Source organism: Manacus vitellinus, unplaced genomic scaffold (genome assembly GCF_001715985.3).
Source record: "Manacus vitellinus isolate BGI_N305 unplaced genomic scaffold, ASM171598v3 scaffold_24_pilon, whole genome shotgun sequence".
NCBI lineage: Eukaryota > Metazoa > Chordata > Aves > Passeriformes > Pipridae > Manacus > Manacus vitellinus.
In genome coordinates this window covers 4,279,323-4,301,885 of record NW_021939798.1, presented here as the reverse complement: position 1 = coordinate 4,301,885, position 22,563 = coordinate 4,279,323, and the positions used below count along the sequence as shown (strand labels likewise).

The 22,563-nt window shown below is 46.0% G+C and overlaps 1 protein-coding gene across 2 annotated transcripts; it reads right to left on the bottom strand.

The window, feature by feature from the left end:
* Window positions 1-426: 426 nt before the first annotated feature.
* Window positions 427-11,766, bottom strand: LOC108639785. Of its 2 annotated transcripts, none has more exons than XM_018073143.2 (6): window positions 11,495-11,766; window positions 4,848-5,011; window positions 3,865-4,164; window positions 2,652-2,819; window positions 1,900-2,004; window positions 427-1,087 (listed from the first exon to the last, which is right to left on the bottom strand). In XM_018073143.2, exons 2-6 carry the CDS (start codon window positions 4,909-4,911, stop codon window positions 1,035-1,037), a joined length of 690 nt encoding a protein of 229 aa, XP_017928632.1. In that variant the 5' UTR covers window positions 4,912-5,011; window positions 11,495-11,766; the 3' UTR covers window positions 427-1,034. The 2 variants fall into 2 exon arrangements, with proteins under 2 accessions (XP_017928632.1, XP_017928633.1); XM_018073144.2 differs by having other exon boundaries at window positions 1,900-2,000.
* Window positions 11,767-22,563: the final 10,797 nt, after the last annotated feature.

Below are 22,563 nucleotides of genomic sequence, written 5' to 3'. Positions count from 1 at the left end.
GAAAACCACCAGCAAAGGGGAACCAGCTACAGCTCACATGTAGCTCCTGCTCCCTCCCCAAGAGGATGAAAAGCTCTTCTTCTGGGCACTGCTCTCTGTGGGAATACAAAAGGGAAGGGAGTGTTCCCCAAGAATTTCCTGAATGCTTGAAAGCTCAGAAATTTCACCAATTATTGTAAAGGAAAGAGAGTTCAGGCAGGTTGTGAAATGAGCTTTCAATTAGCCCCACAAAGGCTCACTGCTGGCTAGAAAAGCAGATGCCAGGAGACATCTCTTACTCCCTGTCTTTGCTTTTGCCATATGTAAGAAATGAATGATGACAATAATACTGGATTGTGAGTTTGGGAATGATGGGATGGTGATGCTTTGTCAAGGAGATTAACAGACCAAATAACAATACCATCAATACAGGGCTACCAAGGAATAGCCAGATCTTAAGGAGCTGTTTTATTGTCACTAGTATAGTAACACAAATTGAAGATTAAAATCAGTCAAAAGAAGTTGCAGCTACAAAATTATGGCATTTGGTGAGTCAGGCATCTTAGTATTGTTAGTCCTTTTTTTATTTCATCAGATGATCTTCCAACCCAAACCATTCCATAATTCTGTGAATAAAAATATTTGCCTATCTATGTATGTTGCAAAACACAAAGCACTTGCTGAGGACAAACCCAGTAGACATCTCCAGGAAGCAGAGCACACAGCTGGAGATAATTCAGCTGGTTTAAGGCTGTGCTGCTGAGTCAGCCACACACCTTGTGATAGCTCCTCAGCCAAGCACCAGCAGAGAATGGGAGATCCAGGGTGCTGCTTGTGCTGCTCTTGAAGGCCTGGAGCTGGACAACTGTGGCAATCACAGTCCTTGGTGAACATGTGGATGTGGTGAAGGTGCATTTGTGAAAACCAGACCATTTGTGAATATGGGACCAGGAGGTCTCATGGAACATCAGGCTCTGTTGCTTCAGCTGGTTGCTGTACAACAGGACAGAGGAAGATGCTGCTGGCATAGGGATCTTCTCACTCGTAGATAGTTTTCAAGCCTGTGTGAGGCTCTCTTCATCTGAAGCCTGTCTGTTTATTCTGAGAGCTGCAGAATTGAAAGAAAAATATCTGTGAGGCCAAAAAGGGCACAGGCCAGTTTCAGTGAGAATTGTAATCCAAATGCCTGTATTGGAAAAGACCTCCAAGATCATCGAGTCCAACCTTTAACATTCTAGAGACAACTTAACAGCAAAAGATCTGATGGAATGCTATGACAGTCTTAGGGAAACAACAGGGAAAAAGTACCAGCATTGGCAAGGACTTCTTTAGAAGAACTAAAACTAACAGACTTGCAGTTGTTTTTTCCCAATTTAGGTTTATCTGCAATTACTGATCAGCTCACTGCTACCCATCTCAGACAGACCCACAGGCCTTGTGTTTCTCCACAAATCCCCACCAGGAATGGCAGGTGGGATGCTTTGCCACATGACAGCACAGTTGCATCCCAAGTCCTAGTCTGTATTGGAGTCCAAATATTTCTGGAGTAAGAGGTGGTTTAATATTATCTTGAAGAACTCTGGTCTCTGTGTTGGGAGGGAGGAGGGAAGAGCAGAGGGTAATACAGAGGAAGGCTGGTGTTTCCAGACTTTATTCACATGATTCCCTATTCACTCCACAGAACCTATCCCAGCTATTTCCACCCAGGGAACTGGATCCCCCAGAGGGAAGGCTGAGCCCTGCCATTGCTTCCTCCTCGCTTCAGGAGGGAGCAGTGAGGAAATTTATTCTGTGCTTATTTTTCATAACAAACCCATCCAGACAACATAATGGAGATGAGATCCAGGAAGAAAACCCTGTATGTTTTTCTCACTGCCAGGTGTGGAACCCACAGGAAACCAACAATTTGTCAGACAGTACCTTGAATAATCCGATGCCGCCGATAGCAATATGCAGTGACCGTTCCTGCACAAAGCACAAGGAGCAGCAGGAATGTGACAGAGATGATGATGTCGCTCCTTCTACCTGGAGAGTAGAAGAAAATAAAGAGAAGCCCAGTGAATCAAACGGGTATGCCAAGCCATGAGCCTCCTTCATAAGCACCACCCTGAGGAACTGAACCTGGTGCATGAGCAGTGTGCCCCAAAACAGCTGATAAAGAGAGAGGGAACCTTTGAATGAGAGAGCAAACAGCCTCTGGCTCAGGATACCTTAATAAAGGTACCTGTAACAATGCTGACTTCATCAGCATTCAAACTTAAGTCTTGACTCCCCACCACAACAGATATCATGAATGTTTTCCTCTTCCAAAAAACCCCAAACCAAGAGGTGTGAGAGCCATCCTTAATGATGGGTTCAAAGGCCATTAAGGACATCCATTTTCACTGGTTTTTAAAGACCTGTTTGTCCATCACTAAGGAAGACAACAGGGATCTCCATTGTGAAAGAAATTTGAATATAAAACTAACTTTAGGTGACTTAATATGGAGGCAAAGTCTCATTTATCCCTGACCACCAAGGGGAATTCTTGGGAACTGGCTGCATGCTCATCACGTACCACCTTCCCTCAGCACCCCTGTATCCATTGCTCCATGTAAAACTCTGTTCACATCAAGCTCTCTGGGCAAAACACTCTCAAAGCAAAGGGAAAACAAACTTGTGGAGAGATTAACCTGGAATTTCCTCACCAAGGATACCAGCTGGTGCTTTTCTAGTTTCTGCACCTGACATTTCAGTGTGGCACTTCAGTGTAAGATTGGACTCCCAGATATTTATTTCTGCTTCACAGCAAAGTTTATTCTCCTCAGGACTGATGCTACCTCTCCCATTTGCTGAGAAAGCTGAAAGATAAAAGAAGTTTTGATTATAAATACAGATCAAGATCTTCAATCAAGGGTTCAAAAGGTTGAAGAGGTTCATAGGTTAAACAAGTGGATCATGTAGCACAGAAAGGTGGGGATTGCCATGACTGCTACAAGTTGGGGATGTTTCATTCCCCAGCTGTTCAAATCAACTACTGACATTTAGATTTTCTCCTCACTAAAGCTGATGAACTGTTCTGTGAGCCAATAGTGGAAATACTCACGTTACAAAAAGGCAAAGAAGGTCTCCCATGTAATTAAGAATACCAAAACATTGGTAAAAAGCTTAGCATTACCTTGATGTAATTAAAATCCATTTTAATAACAATTAGGACACAATTTTGCAGTTCCCTTTTTGCATAGGAACCAAAGAGGGGGAACAAGCAAGACCAGCAGCTGTGTAGATCTCAGAGACCCCGGAGTGCATCTCCCACTGACCCTGCATCCCACTGGGCTGTTATAGAACTTAGTCCTCTTCCAAGAGAACCTTGAGAACTCCTTCCTGCCTGCACATCCCAGACTCAGCACCTCCACCCGTTACCCTCTCAAGGGACACAGGCACCCATGGCTACAGTGACTTCCAGTTTTCACCAGGGAGGTTTCAGTGTCACCCAAACTTTTCACGGGAGTAACAGCATGTGGATATTTTGGTGAGCATAAATACAGGAGAGAAATAGTCAATTTGTACTGATGGAAGCAGGTGGGATTCATACATTACAAACTGACACAGAATTTGACCATGAGAATTGATGTTAAAACAAAAAAAAAAGGCCAGAAAAAAAAAGCCTGTATAAATCAGAATAATATGTGTTTATCTGAATCTCTACTAGTGTAGTTTTAAGCAGTGTCTGACCCGAGAGAATTCAATTAGTTTTCTGAATTATTTTTTTTAAGAGAAGAAACTCATTCTGTCAAGTTAGTTTACTCATGAACATCACTGTCTGCACAAATGTATAACAGTTCACTTTCATCACCAGAAATATGTTTCCCATCTGTTGATATCCAGGCTCCCAGCAGAGCATACCTGTAGAATTCAGGATGGCACACGAGTGTCCAATTCCCCTGGTTTTTACCCAGACGATGCCATAAATTCCTTCAGGAGAAGTATTTCCTTGCTGAAAGCACACAAGGATGAGTGTTTTCCTGGTCACCAAGTCAATTTTTCCCTCGTTTTCTGTTTTAGCCATTTTTACAAATCTTTCAAATCTGCCTGATTCACATTCACTGATTGCACAGTCTTTACAGTAGTAGACTGTCACATTTGTTTTGCCAGAGGAAGAGTTATGTGTCCTCTCAGTAGGGTGACCACTGGCCATGGCAATATCTAAAGGAGAAAACAAAGAAAAAGTATTTTCTACCAGTTTACTCCACAGGTTTAGTGTTAGAGAATGGGATGAGTTTGGGTGGACAGGTCCAGTCAGGGCTTAGGAGACATTGTCTGCCAATGAGCAAATTTTACACAGTATGGGGGCCAGTCCACAAGATAATCTGGGGGCAGAAATAGGATATAATTTCCTTACTTATGTAACTGTTTTAAACAAGGAAGTTGGCACCTTGGGAAGTCAATTGAAAGGCTTTTCTCTTGCTGAGCTCAGATGTATCATCTCTTCTTGTTTCCTTTCCTTCCCAAGGCCTTGGCACAATCCTTTCAGGTATCCCCCCAGCAGACTGCCTGATCCCAAGGCCAGTGAAGTTCAAAGCTGCCAGACTGCACACACTGGGTGCAGTGTGCAGGTTTACTCATCCAGACTCTCTCAGGGAAAAGCCAGTCCATCAGGAGAGGACTCGCCTCATCTGACATCAGACAGACCCAAAGAGTCACCCCTCCCAAAACAGGGCATTGGGACAGGTCAAACAAACCCACCTTCACCTTAATTTCTTTTCTCACCCTAGAGCTTTTTTGGTTTTAGCTTTAACTGGGCACAGCTGAGCTTTCTAAGAACAGCTAAAAGTTTTTTAGCTACTGATGTGCAGGGAAAAGCACTGAGGTCATACAAGGAGACTCACTTGGACAGGGAGCTGCAACAGCCAGGAGCAGGAAACACAACCCCACGAGGTGGGGAGAGTCCATCTGGCTGCCCTGGGTGCTCAGTTCCAGTGGTGCTGGATGTTCTCTGAGATCCTCTGTGGTCCCAGGTCAGGCTCACCAGGCTCCTCCCTTAGTCATCTTCCTGTTGGGACATTAAATGCAGTGTTTAGCATCCATGATCTCTTATTATCTTTCTCCAGACAAAAAGAAATCAGCTGCCAGGCCAAGTGCTGTAAGGCTGCTCCTGGCCAAGACATCTGGAATGGAAGGAATGGAAGGCAAAGGAACACTCCTGCTGCTCAGCTCTCACTACAATGGCTTTTGCAAGTGCCAAACTCACACCCCTTTCCACCTCTGGCTCAATCACAGCAGCAGGAGACACGTGGTCCTTCTGCAGGGAAAGGGCAATCCCTCCTGAGCCTGTTGGTCAAGAGGCTCTGTTTCCAGGTCCTTCAGACTCCTCAAACAGTGGCCCTGCACACATCCCTCAGCAGTACATGCAACAAATAACAGCCTGACTCGCTGTCGCTTGGAAAACACACCAAAAAATTAGATAAGGAAGATATTTTGTGCTGAATGAGTGTTTCACTTGACGTAAGATGAAATATTTACTGTCAAATTGAACTCTGTTTTTAGTTTAGAAGTCTGACAGGAAATACCAGTTCAAATCAAATGAACAAACGAAAACTTGGTATTTCCTTCCAAAAAAATCTCCTGGCTTTAGTCAGAAATTCATTCTCAGTCATTTCAATGAAACTGTGAATGACTTTGTGAAATATGTTTTAGTAAAATACAAGTTTCCTTTTCCAAATAAGAAAAAAGAAAATTGAAAAAAATTAAAACTATCATCCTGGCTCTGGAAAACAGAACCTGCTTTGCTCTTGGGAGCTTTTCATTAGAAGCTTTCATTAAACAACTTTTTTTGCTGTCACCACCTGAGAAGTACCTTGAGGAAATTTCCAAATTAATTATACATTAATTCCTAATTATGCAGTAATTCTTCATCAGAACTTAATAAATGCTTGTCTCTCATGGTCTGTGCTAATCTAGAGCTGCTGAGAGTTCCACCCCAAAACCAGATGACACAGGAGAAACAAAACCCTCAAGGCAAGCCCATTCCAGCTGCCAGCAGGCACAGGAACCAGCTGCAAAAGTTCCCCCGGAATAAAACCCGGGACACCTCTGCAGTGCCTCAGGCTGCTGACACCCACACGTGGGATGTGCCGGACCGGTCCTGGCTCTGCTCCACACACACCTTCCGAGGCGAGATCCGTCCACTTCCACTTCACACCACACGAGGGACCAGTGATTCCACTTTACACACACAGCTCCTGCTCCCCTCTACAGTCCTGCAAGGATTTCCTCTTGCTCCACCAACCCATTAATGCAACAGCATCACTTCCAGCAGTGTCCTCTCTCAAAGTTAACTCTTAACTGACCTGAGCAGTTAAGAGACCTGAATATTCTCACACATTTTTTTGTGCTTATTCCTACTCCAACACAAGTTAAACAGCTCACTGCCCTTCCAGTGTGTGTTTTCAGGCTTTCTGACCTCTGCCTCTGGCACAGCTTCAGCAGGGCCCCCCCAAGGTGACCAGAGCAGAGCTGTGGTGGGGGGTCACCCCAATCCCAGCCACGGGGGCTGGCAGAGCAGGGCTGCTGCTGCAAGGTTTGGATGTGCTTCCCTCTCCAGCCAACCATTAAGCACAGTCATGGACCCCCAAAATCCAGTGCTGTTCTCCAGCTGTAAACAATGCAATACGTTTGCTAAAAGATTTATTTGGTACCCTAAAGATCCCACGGAGAATGCTTAAGTTTCACTCAGTTTGGAGAAAATAATACTACTGAAGGAAGTAAGGCTGCAACAGAATAAGCCCCAAAGAACTTCAGAAGATCCTACAGATTTTGTTTTCTACTCTAAGTCCTTTCACAGAAAAGGAACAGTATTTACAGAAGAAATAATTTTTCTATCACTTTCTGTACCAGTTTCACTCTTTGATCTCCTGAATACCACTCTCAACAAGCCTTTACAGGAAAAAAAAAACAACAAAATGAAATCATGGGAAGGGATAAAACAGCTCTTTCCTGAGTGAGCCTATGACTGTAGTTTGTTTTTACAGCTCCAACAAGGCAGTGCAGAGAAAGCAACCAGCAGGACATTGTGGCTGAGCTGACAAATCTCTGCAAAAATCCTGAATGTAAAGCACACTTTGGCTTCCCACCAACTGCTCTGAAAAGAAATTCCACAGTAACCATTAGAAAACACTACTAATTTTTTTTATGCTTGCAGCACATTAGGAAGAGTAGAATGAATGTACTGTTCCACTGATTTAACTTCTTTTATTTCAAAACCTCTGTCCTTATTTACTAATGTTCTGTGGTTTTGGTTCTGTTTTGTTTCATTCTGAACCCAGAGCCACCAGGCTGGGGGTTTTTGTTGCTTGATGAAGCTGTTGGGTTTCTGCACTCACACAATCAGTGCAGAGCTGCGTGGAAGTTGCCAGCCAGGGCTACAGAGGTGGAGTTATTTAGTGAGAAAGATCACAAGCACCAGTAACACACATTCTTCCTTATGGAGAAAATGTGCAGCACACTAAACACTTCCCTCCTGCCACAGCCATTTCAGTGCCCATTTCTAAATGTCTACTTAAAAACCAGGAAGCAAGAATTTGTAAGAGAACAGACTGACTGTAAGACAGGACCCTGTAAAGAAGAAGACAGTGTGAGTACCTCAAAAGCTGCTTTGCCTGAGGAAGCTTTCCTGCCTCTTCCATTCCTTTCTCCGAGTGCCTGAGCAGTTCTTTCCAACTCCCAGTCATTCAGCTCCTCTTCCAGAGCCCTGCACAGGAGATGCAGAAGCCACTTGGATCCCAGAGAAAAAGGCACACTAGGGGCTCCTCCTTCTTTATAATGCAACTAGATTTCATAATGGATTTTCGCTTTCGCTTCTGGACTGAGGTCAGCAGTGTCACTGAGCAACGCAACAAGGCAAGTCCAAGCTGCTGCATGGGATTCTGCAGTTGGAAAGCATGGAAAAAAAACCACACCTCGTAAAAAACTTGCCAGGAACCTGCTTGTGGTTAAACCTGAGCGGAAGCCCTGTCCCTCTGGGCGTTGCAACAGCAATGTAAAAGACTGGATTTGAGATCTGCTCCTGAGTCTGGCGCTCCTTTGGCACTGCAGGGGGGCCCAGAGTAGGAGAATCTGAGGTGCTGAGCTTGGTTTGCTCCCTGGCAGGGATCAGTGCTGAAGGATACCCTGCTAGAACACACCCCAGGGCAGCAGCAGCACTTCTGCTCTTTGACTGAAGTTGTGTCCATCACATAACTTGCCACGAGCCACTGGGACCAGAGGGAGGGTAGAGGTGAACCAAAGGAACTCCCAATGAGCTATTCTATGATAAACTCAGCTGACTCTGGCACCACAGGACAGGGGGAGGAAAAGTTCAGTGCCCATAAGCACTGGGGACAGATGAGCGTAAAATCTGCTGCCTTCTTATCTCTGTTTTGGGTGGGGTTTTTTAGGGTGGCAAGGAGGCAAGTCAAGCTATCCAAGTTGATTTTAACCATCAGCAAAGCAGTACAAGCTTACAGCCAAGAAAGTGACCTGGAGAGTGGCTGACCCTCTCCTTTCCCCTCTTCCCTATAAGCCCAGGTAGATCCACAGAGCCATAAGCTCTTTTCCTTGACTTGACTGTTGTCCTCAGCACCCATAACAAGCTTTTCTCCTCCCTCAGCATTGCCCTGCAGTTCACAGTCGCCCTGTGCAAGGTGTCCCACAGCCAGTCACAAGCAGCACTCCCAGGCTGCCACAAACTTTATCTGGATCTAAAAATAGCAATGTTTTCTCCGAGTACATAGTCCACTCTTTCACCAAAACACTTCTTCATTACACCTTGTCCCTAGTTTTATCATGTGACCCACAGACCAAAAGGTTTGCAAACTGTGCTCCAAGAAGAAACCAGTGCTCTTGGAAGGATTAAAGTGCTTGGTTTATCCTAAATGCTGCAGCACCTGGTACCTTGTCGTGGAACAGATGGAGGCTGAGCCTGGGCAGACACAATTTCAGGGGTTTATTTAGCAGATATCATACAGAAGTGCTCAGTTTCAATTTAATCACAGTGTTGCAAAACCACAGTGCCCCTCCAGTGAATTTGGGTGGTTTGGTTTGCTCTTACAGTCCCAGTTCAAGGCAGCAGCTTCTGTGTTAGAAAAATGCTCCAATGCGGGGACATTTGTCTGCCATCACACTTTCCTGTTCCAGGCTCAGGACATTAAACTTGAGACATTTCCTTAAAAAGAAACCCAAACCACACCACCACCACCACTAAACCCAAACAAGCCAACAAAAAAAACCCCACAGCAAAACCCCTTGTTTCTCTTAGCTTGTGCCCTTCCTGCCCTGGCCTGGAAGGGTCACCTCCAGCATGCAAACAAGGCTTCCACATCTCTGGGGGAGAAGTTAAAGATTGACATCAGTTCCAGGGATAAAGCACGAGGTAAATGCAGCCACTCTCACAGTAGGTCCCAGGTCTGCAATTTTTTTCCTTACATTCTCCCCCCCTGGCTCTTGGGCACAGTCTTTAACAGTGACTTCACAGCAAACTTATGATCAAAAAACCCCAACTGTGTGCCCATCAGAAATGGTCCTGAGTGCTAATTCACAGATTCTGACAGTGACCCCTGGCAGCAAAGGTCTCACTGGCTGCTGCTGGCTGGGCTGAGTTGCTCAGCCAGGACTGGCTTAACATATTTTAATATCCAATGCAAATTATCACAAGAAAAGAAGCTGTAGCTAAGGAGTGTAGCAGCAAAAATGTACCTTGGGGTTTTTTTGGATCTCCAGAGGATTGCTTGGTTTGAGGAATTGCTAACAGGACTAAACCCCTCACTCAAATTCAGCCCAGCTAAACAGCAGCTGTCCTAGTGCAAGCTGTCAGCACAAAAGATATCAATATTCTGAGAATCTGACCCAAAACTTTGATTTTTCTTTCGTCTTAATCATTTTTTACAGGAAGAGTTAGTTTCCAAGCACAGAATTTGGTAATACCCAACCACAGGAGCTGTTTCAGATTAGCCTCTTCCTCAGCACCCCCAGCATTGAGTTCCCCAGACACTGTATTCATGTGATTTTTCCATTTTCACTGTTCCCTGTGAGTGGTACCCAATTCCTCAAATGCCTGCTTTCTGCAAGCATAGAGCAGAAGTCCAGGGGAAATGTCTGCTGCCTAATCTAGAATTTCTAGGAACAGGCAAAGAACTTCAGTACTTCAAAACTCCTTTGAGAAGTTTATTTTACTTTGTACAGTTAGAGCTTGCACCGCATCCTTTGATGGTAAATTAAGTATGTGTTAAATAGAAAAAAATATGAGCTATTTATGCCTTCAGCAAGGATTTTCCCCTTCTCCTACTTACCCAAAAATATGCTTGAGGAATTTACTTATTCATCAACTAAATTGTGTTTATATTGCAATAGTCCTTGAAACTCTACTCCTGAACGAGGCTTCATTTAGACTTTCAAGAGTTAAAACCTCCAACATGGACTTTCTCCTATAGCCAAGGAATCTTATACTTTGATCCACCCTGACAGCACAAAACCCCTTTCATTGAATACAGAAATACCCAGAATAGTAACATTAACTTTAACCAGAAACTCAACGTGAGAAATGAACCAGAAGACATGAGATGAAAATCAAATGCTGTGATCACAGAAGAACCTAGAGTTTTTCTTAGCTATATGCATGACTACAAGAAGTGGTTTGGGCTTCTATTCCTTTCTGCTTCAAGCAACTGTTACCTTTTTTTTTAATATATGTCTTATTTCATGTTCCAGGAAATTGAAAGCAATAGGGTAGCTCAGGGATCTATCCCAAGTCTCAGAATTAACAGTCGATGTCCCATTATACCTTTGGTCTCAGTATGTTTTCTCACTGGTTTTGGCTTCAAAGCCTCACTTATCTACAACACCTCTGTTTTCACATTTGTGAGGTATTCCCCTGCTAATCTGGTACACCAAGAAAACAGACCATGAAGTAATTTATGGCTAAAAGATAAAAATTATAACTATAACGGCTTATGATTACAATTGGTCTTTCATGACAAAAAATGATCTTTATTGCCAAGTAATTCACCAGTCAGGCACAAATTAAAGCAGGATCCAAAGCCTTCCGTGAAAGGAAACTAAAACAAATTCTCAGAACTATTCTTGCTTAATATCAAAACTAGCTGTTACACTTTTTCCTTTAATAATAGTAAACAAGTATCATAAAAGAGAAACTGCAATTTAAATCCAGAATGTGATCCCCATTTTTTTTGATTACTCTTTGGAAAAAACACCGTGGTGACCTTAAACAAATCTTTGTTTCTCCACTGTTAAACAGGATATAAGGAAATCTTTTTTCCTGAAACGTGAGCTGTCTGAGACCGTAAGACAAAGCACATAAAGTTACCCAGGTTTTGGTTTCCAAATCTCTCTTGCCTGCAGTACCACCACTTTCATGTTCGTGATGGACTCCCTGGCTAATCTGTTATTTACATCAATAAAATAGTGCATGATGTAATTTATGGCTGTGATATAATGAGAATCATAAGGTTTTTATGACAACGAACGCAGTGACAACAGTTACCTTTATTGCCAAGCAGTTCACTGGTTAAACATCCACATAGCACCAGACAGCTGCTCACACAAGGAAAGGTAGAGCTTTTCTCAGGCACAGATCTTCAAGATTCACCAGATTCAGTTCCCTGAGGTTTCCATATCACCATAGGAGCAATCTGGTTGCTCAGTTCAGGGCTGCAGCTTCTGTATTAGAGAAATGCTCCAGTGCCAGGACATTTGGCTACCATTACACTCATGTTGGAGGCTCAGGGCATTAAAGAACTATTACATGGTTAAGAACCCATGTAATAATCACACACCCAAAGTTGAATTAACATCACTCCTTGGTACATTCTTACATCTACTTTCCCCCTGCCTACCCTGAGCTTTAGTCCAGGCTGCCACCTTCTCTCTGAGTGCTTTGGCTCAGGTTTTTCTAGCTTCTACCCCATCCCCCCTCCCTTCAGGTCAAAAACCAGCAGAGCATGTCCCAAAGGCAGTTGGAGGAAATTGTGCCTTCTGCAAGTGGATGCTGGAAAATTACAGATATTTTAGGGCAGCCAGCAGCATCCTATTGATAGGCCAAGCACATGACCTCCTCCTCCAGCTCCCTCTGGCCAGGGATCTCCACTGCATGGCAGATATGGTACCCAGGGTTTCTGACTGGCAGACAAATGTCTACCCCTTGTCTAAGGTTTCCTTTAAGGTAACATCTCGGTGTATGATCCTCACACACATACCTTGGTGGTGACATAAATTTACACATTTTAAGTGTTAATGGATTATTTCCCTTCTCCTCCCCCTAAGGAAGCCCTGGTTTGACATCTTAAAAACCCCAGTGGCATATTGAGATATACAGTGGGCTGTAAAACACCTCCTCAGCTGAAAAACTGATTTTGTATTAAAATACTTTGACTGGCAGCCCTCTGACTTCATTATAACAACAAAAATCATACACCGTGTCTTGCATTAGTTAATCATCTGTAGATTTAAAAAACTAGATCCTCTGAGCAGCCTGTCAATGAAGACATACAGCTTCCTTCAAAAACACCTTAAAGAAATCTGATATTTCCCTGACCATCTTGTCCTAAAACACAGGTATATTTAGAGGGGGCTTAATGCCCTTTGGGATAAGCTACACCTGCTTGCAGATTTGCCCCACAGCCAGCAAGTCCACAAGGAGTGCACTGGAGTCCCAAGCAGCCATCCTGCTCCTTCACAGTGCATTCAGATGGACTCACAGACAGACAGACAGCCTACCCATCAGCACATGAGCCAAGCTCATGGGCATCAGGCCCTGCACCTTGCCCTAGAGATGGAAATCACAATCCACAGTCCAAGGTCGGGGCCGAACCGACACCGTGACAGGCAGCAGATGACATGGGACTGATAACGGGGTACCAGGCACCTCAGGGGTTACAGCCCAGCCCACAGCAGCTCTGACTCCCTGGGGCAAGGAGATCTAGAAAATCCCACTGAATCTTCTCTTCTTCTCCCCTCACTCAGACTATTTTTCTTCTCAGTGTTTGCTTTTTGCTGCAACATGAGCACTCAGCTAACCTGGAAGTTTGCTTTCGAGTTCAGGGCTGCAGTGGCGATTTATGGACTGGGTTGTTGCCACATCATCCGAGTATGGGGACAGGAGCTCTTCCCTCCTGCCCAGCACCAGCAGTGGGTTTGCTGCAGAAGCTGTTTGGCCCTCCCAACTCACCTCTCACCAACCTGGAGGCTGCACCTCTGCCTGCCCAGTTCTATGATTCTTTCCACACCCAGCCTTGTTCCTGCTCACCATGTGACTTCCATGAATCTGCTCGCTCTGCCAAGAGGAAAATTTAGCTCTGCCAAGAGGAAAATTTAATCTCTTTGCTTCCTCTTGTAGCCTACGACAGCCAACAGTCTAATTTGAGCACATCTTGAAAAAGTCACTGCTGAGGAACATTTGCAACCAGCCCCACCCTCCTTCCCATATTTATTGTATTCTGAACTGCATAGACAAGGTTTAGTTAAGTGCACGTGTTGTTCTCTTTGCTTTACCACTGTCTCCTGACCAGACGTGATCCATGCAGCCACAATAAAGCTGAATCCCAGATAACTAACACAGGAATGATTTAAACCCAAGTGTGTTGCTGCCACACAAAAGCAGCCTACAGGTCATTTTTCATTGTCTTGGCAAGCCGGGCTCACACATTTGGAACCAAAACTGAAAACACTGCCAGCCTGAGTCACAAGCAGTCTGTGGGAGTAAGACACTCTCATTAAGCAATGAGCAAATTATTTCAGCTCTCCAAAACAGAGGCTTATACAATGCGAGACAGGTTGTGGCACAGGAGGAGGCAGCTCCTAATGACTGATGCCCCAACTTCAGGTGTGGTAGTTTGAGCCACAATCTCAACCTATGACATCAGGTTTATTTGTTCTTAGAACCCCGTCACCTGGAATCCATAGGAGACTGGATCTCACCAAAAGATTTCACAGATCTGAGAAAACAGGGGTGCAATCCTTCCAGCCCCAGCACCACAAGGATTAATTCACCTTCTGCCAACTAAATTTACTGTTTGTTTGCACATCCTTGCCCTGTCAGAGGCCAAGCTGCCTGCAGTAGAAGGATGAGATTTTCCTTTTGCAAAGGAAATGCTCAAGTAGAGCAACTGTAAGCTGTCAACCTTTCCCCATCTTTTATGCCTCTGAAGATGAACTGCAGCAACAGCTCTGCTTACTCCAGGCTTGGCAACAACAGCCCTGGCCACATGTTTTTGGTTTTGTTCCCTTCCACCAATACAGAGGGTGGAAAAATACAGCTGTGTTCCCTTGGGAACATTTATTGGACAGCTGTGGCTTGGCAGCCTGGAAAATTCATACACTCAAAATATAAACATACATCCATAAGCAAACATACAACATGTGAGAAGCCCACAAGCCTAAAAGCCAAGGCCACTAAAAGGCACATCCCAGCTCCTAGGTGGTCACACAATGTGATCTGGAACATCCTGTCCCTCCCATAATCCAGTTTACCCTCTGTTAAAGCACAGACACCTCTGGGCTCCAGAGGAGAGCCTGAGAAAGTTGCCTCCAAGATAGTTACTAAGTGCTACAGCCTGCTTCTAGGTCTGTGTGCCTGACAAATACTCCACTGCCTACTCAGTCACCTTCTTTCTAGAAGCCAAGCAACTTGTTCACATTTATGTCTCCACCTATAGAATGCAGATTCCATGGGTTTGGACATTTCTGTCTCAAAACTAAACTGATGGAACTGCAAAGCAAGACTACTTAGGCAAACACAAACAGCTGTGTTATTGCTCTAAAGGGAGGAGCACAACTGCATATTTGAAAGACAATGACCTACCTGACATACGCCTTGGTATCTCAGAGCAGCTCATGTGCCTTCTGAGGAGTTTAAATCCAGGTATTGCCCAGAGAATAACAAAATCCCAAAGGCAAAAAACATTTTAGGAAAAACCTTTGCCAGATACACTTCTAGGTCTGGTGGCTAATACACAAGACTTTCCCACAAACAAGACATGACTTCTGGATTCACCAGCTCTGACCAGGGATTAAGATTCACCCATTGCAGTACAGCCATTTTTCGGGGGGGAAGGGGGTTCAAGAGGGACTGTTGCCTGCCCTAAGAGATCCCTCCAGAGGTCCCTAGAGAAAACACCTGTTCCTCAACCTCCATTAGCAAAAGCCATGTGGGGACATGTCCTTCAGAGTTCTCACATGACTCAGACTTTGCATCTGACTCTACTGCTCTTAATTGGGCGATTTATAAGAACAGGGTTTGTTTGTAATGTGAATGTTATTCTCAGAGGAAATTACTTCAGCCCTGGCACAACAGACTGGGGATTTTGTGCTTCTTATCTAATCCCATCTCACACCAGAGCCCAGTGACCCAGGGAACCCTTCCACTTCTCTAAGATTTAATTACTTCTTCCGGCAAAAAATTAAGAACCAGTTGATCTTTCATTTTGCACGTATATGTTCCAAAGGATAAATATACACCAGGTTTCATGTTATAGACATCTGACCTCTTGACACCATTGGGCCTGTTTTCTGCTTCCCTACCTTACAGAGTTCATCAGACCAGGAATCTGGAGATTTTGAACCCTTTTTCCTTCTCCAAAAGGGATGTTCGATCACAAGCCTGTAACTTTATTATTTTTTACTACACACTGAGGAGATAGAAGCTGTTAATCTCACTGCAGGCCAAGCCCCTTGATGGCTGTGGCAGATGGGGAATACCACCAACACTGTAAGGATCTTGTGCAACCTCTCCAGCACAGTGCCCCTGCAGACACTGTCTGCAGCAAGGCTCTTTGGCCCACTACTTCAGTCAAGGCAATAAAACCAAGAAGAAATTCCCTTTGCAGCTCTGTGTTTCCCCCTCTGCTGTGCTCACCCCTGGCTCTCCCACCTGGACTAAACTGGTGGTGAGGTCTCCATTCCAGCTGTGGAGCAACTTCAGCTCGTGGTGCAAAAGGATCTGGGAATGGCTGTGCAGATGGCAACATCATCTACGAAACATCAGTGGATTTTGTGGTTTGCAACAAAGGCTTCCTCATCTGAGCACAGCTTCTCTTTCCTGACCAACACAAATAAAAGTTTCACCTATTTATTGAAACAAATTCTAGGTCTCCACTACTGAAGTCTGACTCTTGCCTAGGGCACAGTTCTGTTAATTTTCCCAACTCCATTTGACATAACTGGTGCTTTCTGAGGACCCAAAACAGTTCCTCCAACACTGACTTTCAAGTCTTCTGAACTTTGCCTCTGTAGAGATGTTTTTCTTCCATAAGGCACAGTCAGATGGTGGCAGGCTACAGGCCAGTCCCTCAGGATACTCACTTACCAATGCACCACATGTTTTCATCATTGCTGTCATGCTTGCTAACACTTTGCAGCTGAAGTCCTGTCAGTTGTGCAACACAGAAGAGATCTGTTTCAGAGAGAAACATGATTTCAGGTGGTACAAACCTGGCAACTCACAGCTTCATTATTCCCCAAGGATGCTTATCCAGCAGGGACTGTGCAACTGAAATTGGAGGACAAAGTGAAGCCTTTCAGATTTTCATTCCTGCTCTAGAAGTAGACATATACCTACAACACTCTTTAGGGTTTTTTTCCTCTATTAACATGGCAATAAATTCATTATCCAGATGCACAGGCATGAAGGCACAAGCAGGAGAGGAGTTTTTCCTTCAGGGAACTGAAGTGAGGAAGTGTGAGCAATCAGTTCAGTGTCTGACCGTCACAGCAGTGAGCTCACAATCAACTGCTAACTCTTCAAGACAGAGAATCAGGATTATGGTACATATGCCAAAAGCATAGCTCAGTTCTACCTGCACTTTTCACAGACTCACAGAATCATTTAGGTTGGAAAAGACCTCCAAGATCACTGAGTCCATCCTTTGACCGATCCCCCCCTTGTCAACCAGCCCAGAGCACTGAGTGCCATGTCCAGTAATTTTTTGGATACCTCCAGGGATGGGAACTCCACCACCTCCCTGGGCAGCCCCTTCCAACACCTGACAGCCATTTCAGTGATGAAAGTCTTCCTGATGTCCAAACTGAACATCCCCTGGCACGGCTTGAGGTCATCTCCTCTTGTCCTACGAAAGTGAAACAGAACATTAGAAGTATTAGGAAGGAAACACAGATCAAAATAACTAAACCCACAAAACATCCACATCCCATTAGCTCATGCTAATCTCCACCCCAGCTCTGTTTTTTTAGGTTTCAAATCCCTTTGTGCTCCAGCTGAGCCAAAAGACCTCTGAACAACATAAGTCAGTGAGGTTCAGGCTCCACCACCTGAAAGACCTGGCACCACCACACATTCTTCCTTCCACTGGATCCGTTGTCCCAGGGTCATTTAAGACCATACTGATTCAAACTGGCCTTCTCAGATCTTTGTGTTTTAAAAACTGCTTCAAAGCCCAGGCAAGTCACCCCATGCCCAGGGAGGTGACAGGAGGACAAAGCTGCAGGTCCCACTGCTGGAGGTGAAGGATGTGCAGTTTGCAGTCAGGCATCAGTAACACTCCCCAAAAGGTCACATCACAAATTGCCACTACCAAAGGGGAATGTCCTCCTGCAGCTTTTGCAGAGAGTGTAGAGATTTACTCAGCATTATTTCCTTTGCCTCATAAGTTACACAGTGCCTTTTATCAACTTTCTATCTTAGTGAATGTTTGCAAAGCTGAGTCTGACTCAAAGGAGTCAGGTCAGTGATCAGTCACACGCAGCCACAGCCACCACCATGGAAGAACAGTTGAAGTAATGGGTCTATTCCAGACCTCTCTTTCCTATGAGTAGTTTTCTAAATAGTTTTCTGAGTACCTTGCAGACTCCTGGAACACAATAGCATTAAACTCTGACCTGTTATCCCAGGATGAAAATGTCCAAATATCTGCCATAAAACCTTGAACTCAGCTTATGACTAGACCTGTCACAACAACATAAAATGCTGGAGAAAAATAAAAGTCTAAACTACAAGTCTAGTTTATTAGGAACAAAATCATTACACGATGAGAGGAGCTGCTAATTTACATTAAGGTGTTTAGTAGACAGGCAAGGGAAAAAAAGGGGGCTGGAACAACTACTCCTAGACCTACACAGTTCATAGAATCACTGTGTTCCTACTTGCAGCTTGTTTTTTTAGTATCACTCTCTAGCATCTGCTTTCCTGCAAGACTGGAGAAGCCTAGAGGGCAAAGCAGTCAGGATCCATTAGTGGGGTTATTTTTTATTATTAAAATCTGGTGTCTTTCCTCATAGAAAACAATTAAATGCATCAGACTCAGCTCGGTGCAGGCCACTGCCAGGCAAGTGGCCAAGCCCTGTGGTCACAGCTGGCAAGGACGGGGCACAGGCTGCACCAGGGTGGCAGAGGGAGCCAGGGCAGAGCTGCTGGGCACCCCCTGCCCTGCAAAGCCATGCCTGGGTACCCTGCCATCTTACACATGTCGCTTACTCAGTCACACACCCTTTGGCAGAGGGTCAGGAATGTATCCCCAGGGGCTGGCAAAAGAATAAATCCCTATATTGCAAAATTTGTGTCAACTAGAACCATCTGCAGTCTTACAAGGTCTTCAGAGCTCAAACATCGCAGCCTGTGGGTCTGTGTTTCTCATCTTGACCAGAAACATCCTTTTTCCGAGACCAAATTAACCCCACAATGTGTCCTGATCACTAATGTGGAGCAGACACTGCAGATGCCTGTGGCTGCCTGCAGCATTTGGGTACCCACATCCCCAGCCAGACCACAGCAATAAGATACTCACCAAAGGTGAGGCCCAAGTCAAATTTGCCCTGGTGATTGATAACATCAGGTGAAGGCATGAAAAGGAAAGGCAGGGCGGGTAACACCGTCTAGCAGAGAAAAACTGGGATCACATTCAGCTGTGTTTGTTTCCTTGCATGATTTTTTTTTATTTTCAGCTAGAACAAAATTAAATAGTTCAGTGTCTGTTTCCTGCAGAGTAAGATAATATAATTTATAAAAGCCAACAATAACTTTCCCCAAGAGCCTAGGATGTGTGCACAATGCGTGACACTCACAGAAAAGCCTTTAAATTGATTGTTTTGGAGAAAGGAAAGGCAAAGCTTGTTTTTTCCCAGGCAGTAGGTGCCGTTCACAATATTCTGTCATGACGGGAAGTGTTCTTTTACTCTAAATAGGAGCAGCAACACTTCAAAAGCTGGGAAGCCAGTTAGCTGAAGGACTGCTGTAAGGGGAGAATAACCCCTCTCCCCTCAGAGCCACCAGAGCTGCTGACAAAGCCCCTCCAGATGGGAGCATTTCTAGTCTTTGCAGAGACAGCCCAGAGCCTAAGAATCATAAACATGCTCATATACCAGGTCCAAACACCTAATTCAAGCAGAGCAGGAGGAAAGCTGTGGCTTTGGACTTCAGCCATCACTAGAAACCTGCTTTCAAACCCTCCCAGCCCATTCTTTCCCCACCCCAGGGCATCAGGGCTGCTGCAGCCCAACCACATCCAGCTTCTTCCTGAAGTCAGGCAGCAACTCCCAAGCCACAAGCCATTTATTCCAGCAGCACTGGTATTGCTGTCAGAGAAATTCAGATCATCTTCCTGGAAAACTCGAGGGGTTGTGCCAGGCTGGTTCTCCAACATCCAGATAATGGATTGACACTTCCAGTGTTAAATATTTCAGACACACACTGTACTGGGAAACACACACAGAAGCCACATCCACTTGCCAGATCCAAAACAGCTACTCAAAAGCTTATTCCCTGGTAGAGATGTCCTTCCCTCTTCCTCAGCTTTCCATGACTTTTTTCCACCTCCCACTCCCAGACAAGGGCAGAACATCACTCTCACTCTACTTGTGCTTTCATTTACACCAATCCAAGCACTGACTTCTTCCTGCAGTTCCTACTGTAAGAAGGATTTGAAGCAGGGCTGGGTGAGCTGTAAGACCATTTATAGATGATGCAAAGATTGAATTTAAAAAAATAATTATGTATGCAGATATTAATTAATTATTTGAGCTGAGAGAAGTCCCAACCACCTTAACTCCAACACAACTGATCTCTCAGGGCAAGGATTGTGTTCCCTTTGCCTTACACAGCAGCTTTCCCGGGCAAGCACAGGAGAGAAAAAACAGATCAGCCCTCAGTTACTGACTTGAATTTGACCCAGTGATTGGGACAGTGATAAGGGAAAATGTTAGGTTGCTATTGATGAGGGAAATGTTAAGTTGTAATGGGCACAGTTTAATAAGTGCAATTTCCCGGTTCGTGTGCTGGTGCTAAGCACTTCCTGGTTATCATGAATATGTAAAACACGTACAATGAATATTTATAAGCTAACTGTATAAAAGGCAAGCTGTGAGGGAAGAGTAGAGCGCGTGTTTTAGGCGGAGTTGTCCTCTGCGCGTTCGGCACCAAAATAAACAGATACCGGCTTAATGGCACGTGTGGCTATTGGGTTTTACTATCGCCTTTTTTCTCGGCATCAACAGAAACAGCCCTTTGCTGGCCTGACACTTCTGCCTCTCCTTGCAGAACAGGGCTGGGATTTTGCATCCTCTCCTGCAGTTCCGTGCCAGTCCCAGCGTCAGCCACTTGATGGCCGTCCTACTCTGCCGGATGACTTCTGGCTGCACACTCGCTCTGTGAAAAAGGCCATGTGCCTTTAAACAGGAGGAAAAACGCACACCCCTCTTTAAACGCTCCGATGGGGTCTTTAACAGCCAATGAAGGGAAACTGTAGTGGGAGTTACCGGCTGTAACTGCCAATAACTGAAGAAATCATCTGCCAGAGTGTGTTCAGGACCTCAAGATAAAGGGAACTGAGATAAAGGTTGCCTAAGCCCCTGGAGACAGAAGAGACTACCAGGACCTGTGAACCCACAGTCCTGTTTAGAGGGTTGGGACCACCCAGCCCAAATCCCAGGGGACTTCCCAAATCCCGGGGGCAGCCCAGCCACCTCACTGCCAAGCTTTCTGGGTGGGGACTTCAGAAGTGGAGGAAGGAAAGGGACAGGAGGTAGAGGGGGCTTGCAGCCCAACATTGATCCAGTGTCCTGCTCTGCCCAGTTTCCTGATCTCCGTTAAAGGTGGAGCCACTTGTGCCCGGGTGTTCACACCAGCTAAAAACCATCCAAATTGTCTGATCTAGGACACATTCTTCCCTAGTGTGCTCTGAGACCCCAGATCCATGTGCAAAGCCCATCTTCTGGCTCACCCTGGGTGCTGCATTCCCCTGGGTCTCCATGAACCACAGAGTATCAACCCACCTTCCTTCTCCATGTTCAGGGCAGCACAAATTCCCCAGGTCACACCTCAGCCCGCAGCAGGGAAACTTGAACTCAAGTACTCTTCTTATGGGCTCTGCACAGTCTCACAGACCTGCGGTGGGACAATCTGGGGTCTGGCAATGTCTCTGGGTGAGCTCCTGGTCCTGTGGCAGCTGCAGCACAGGGCTTGCTGCTGTGCCACCTCAAGGGGTGCTGAGCCTGGGAGGACACAGGGGTCACAGAGTCGGGCACTGTGTGGGGACACAGGGATAACTTCGGCTGCCCAGGCTGGAGAAGAGAAGGTTTTGGGGGGACCTTCCAGCCCCTTCCAGTGCCTAAAAGAGGTTTCAAGGGAGCTGGAAACGGATTTTGGACGAGGGCCTGGAGTGACAGGACAAGGGGGAATAGCTTCACACCGGCAAAGGGCAGAGTGACATCGGGAATGGCCCTGAAATGGGGCGAGAACGCTCGGGCAGCAGCCTGTCCTTTAGCCAAGGTGGCTTCTCCCAGGGAAAGCCCCAGCCAGGGCTCAGCTTGTCCCACAAGCCTGGGGCCAGGGGTGCTGAGGGGGGAGCGTCCCGCTGCCTGCGGGACAGCCCAGGAAGGACACGGTCGGCTCGGCACACTCAGCACCGCGCAGCTGAAGGACACCAGGGCTTTGGGCACGTTGTTGCAGCTTTATTCATCCCCAGTCCTTTAGCCAAGGCAAGCTGCACCTCTGCCGGGCTCACGGCCAGCAGCAGCGCAGTGCTCGCAGGAGGCCTCTTGGTCTTTGCTGCACGAAAGGACTCCTCAGAATGGAGGCTGTCCGAGCTGCCAGGGAGCTGACAGAGATGTCCCAGTCTCTCTCCAAGGGCTGAAGCGCTGTGAGGGAAAGAAACAGAACCCAGATAAAACCCCCCATCTGCAGAGAACCTCTGGATTCCCAACAGACCGCGCTCCCCACTCACCGCTCAGGATGTCAGCCTGACTCTCCGTGGTCTGCTCCCTCAGGCGCCGTGTGATGAGTCCTGGGCACAGAGCTCCATTAGCCCCTGCTCCCCAGCCTGCTCCCAGCAGCAGGGCCCCCAGTCCTACCCTCCTCCCCCTCAGTAGGGCTGAGCCCAGGAGCCCCCAGAAGCTCAGGGCAGTGGGACTGAGCAAGGCGGCCACCAAGCCCCGCTGCGTGGGCAGGGCTGGCAGAGGGAGGTAAGGCCCTGCCCAGGGTGGCCGGGGCTGGGGTAGCCCCAGGACTGCCCCTCGTTGCTGGGGCAGCAGTGGCACAGGGGCCAGGCTGCCCCAGAGGCACCGCAGGGGCTGGCACTCACCAATGAACCTGACGGCCGCCAGGCGCAC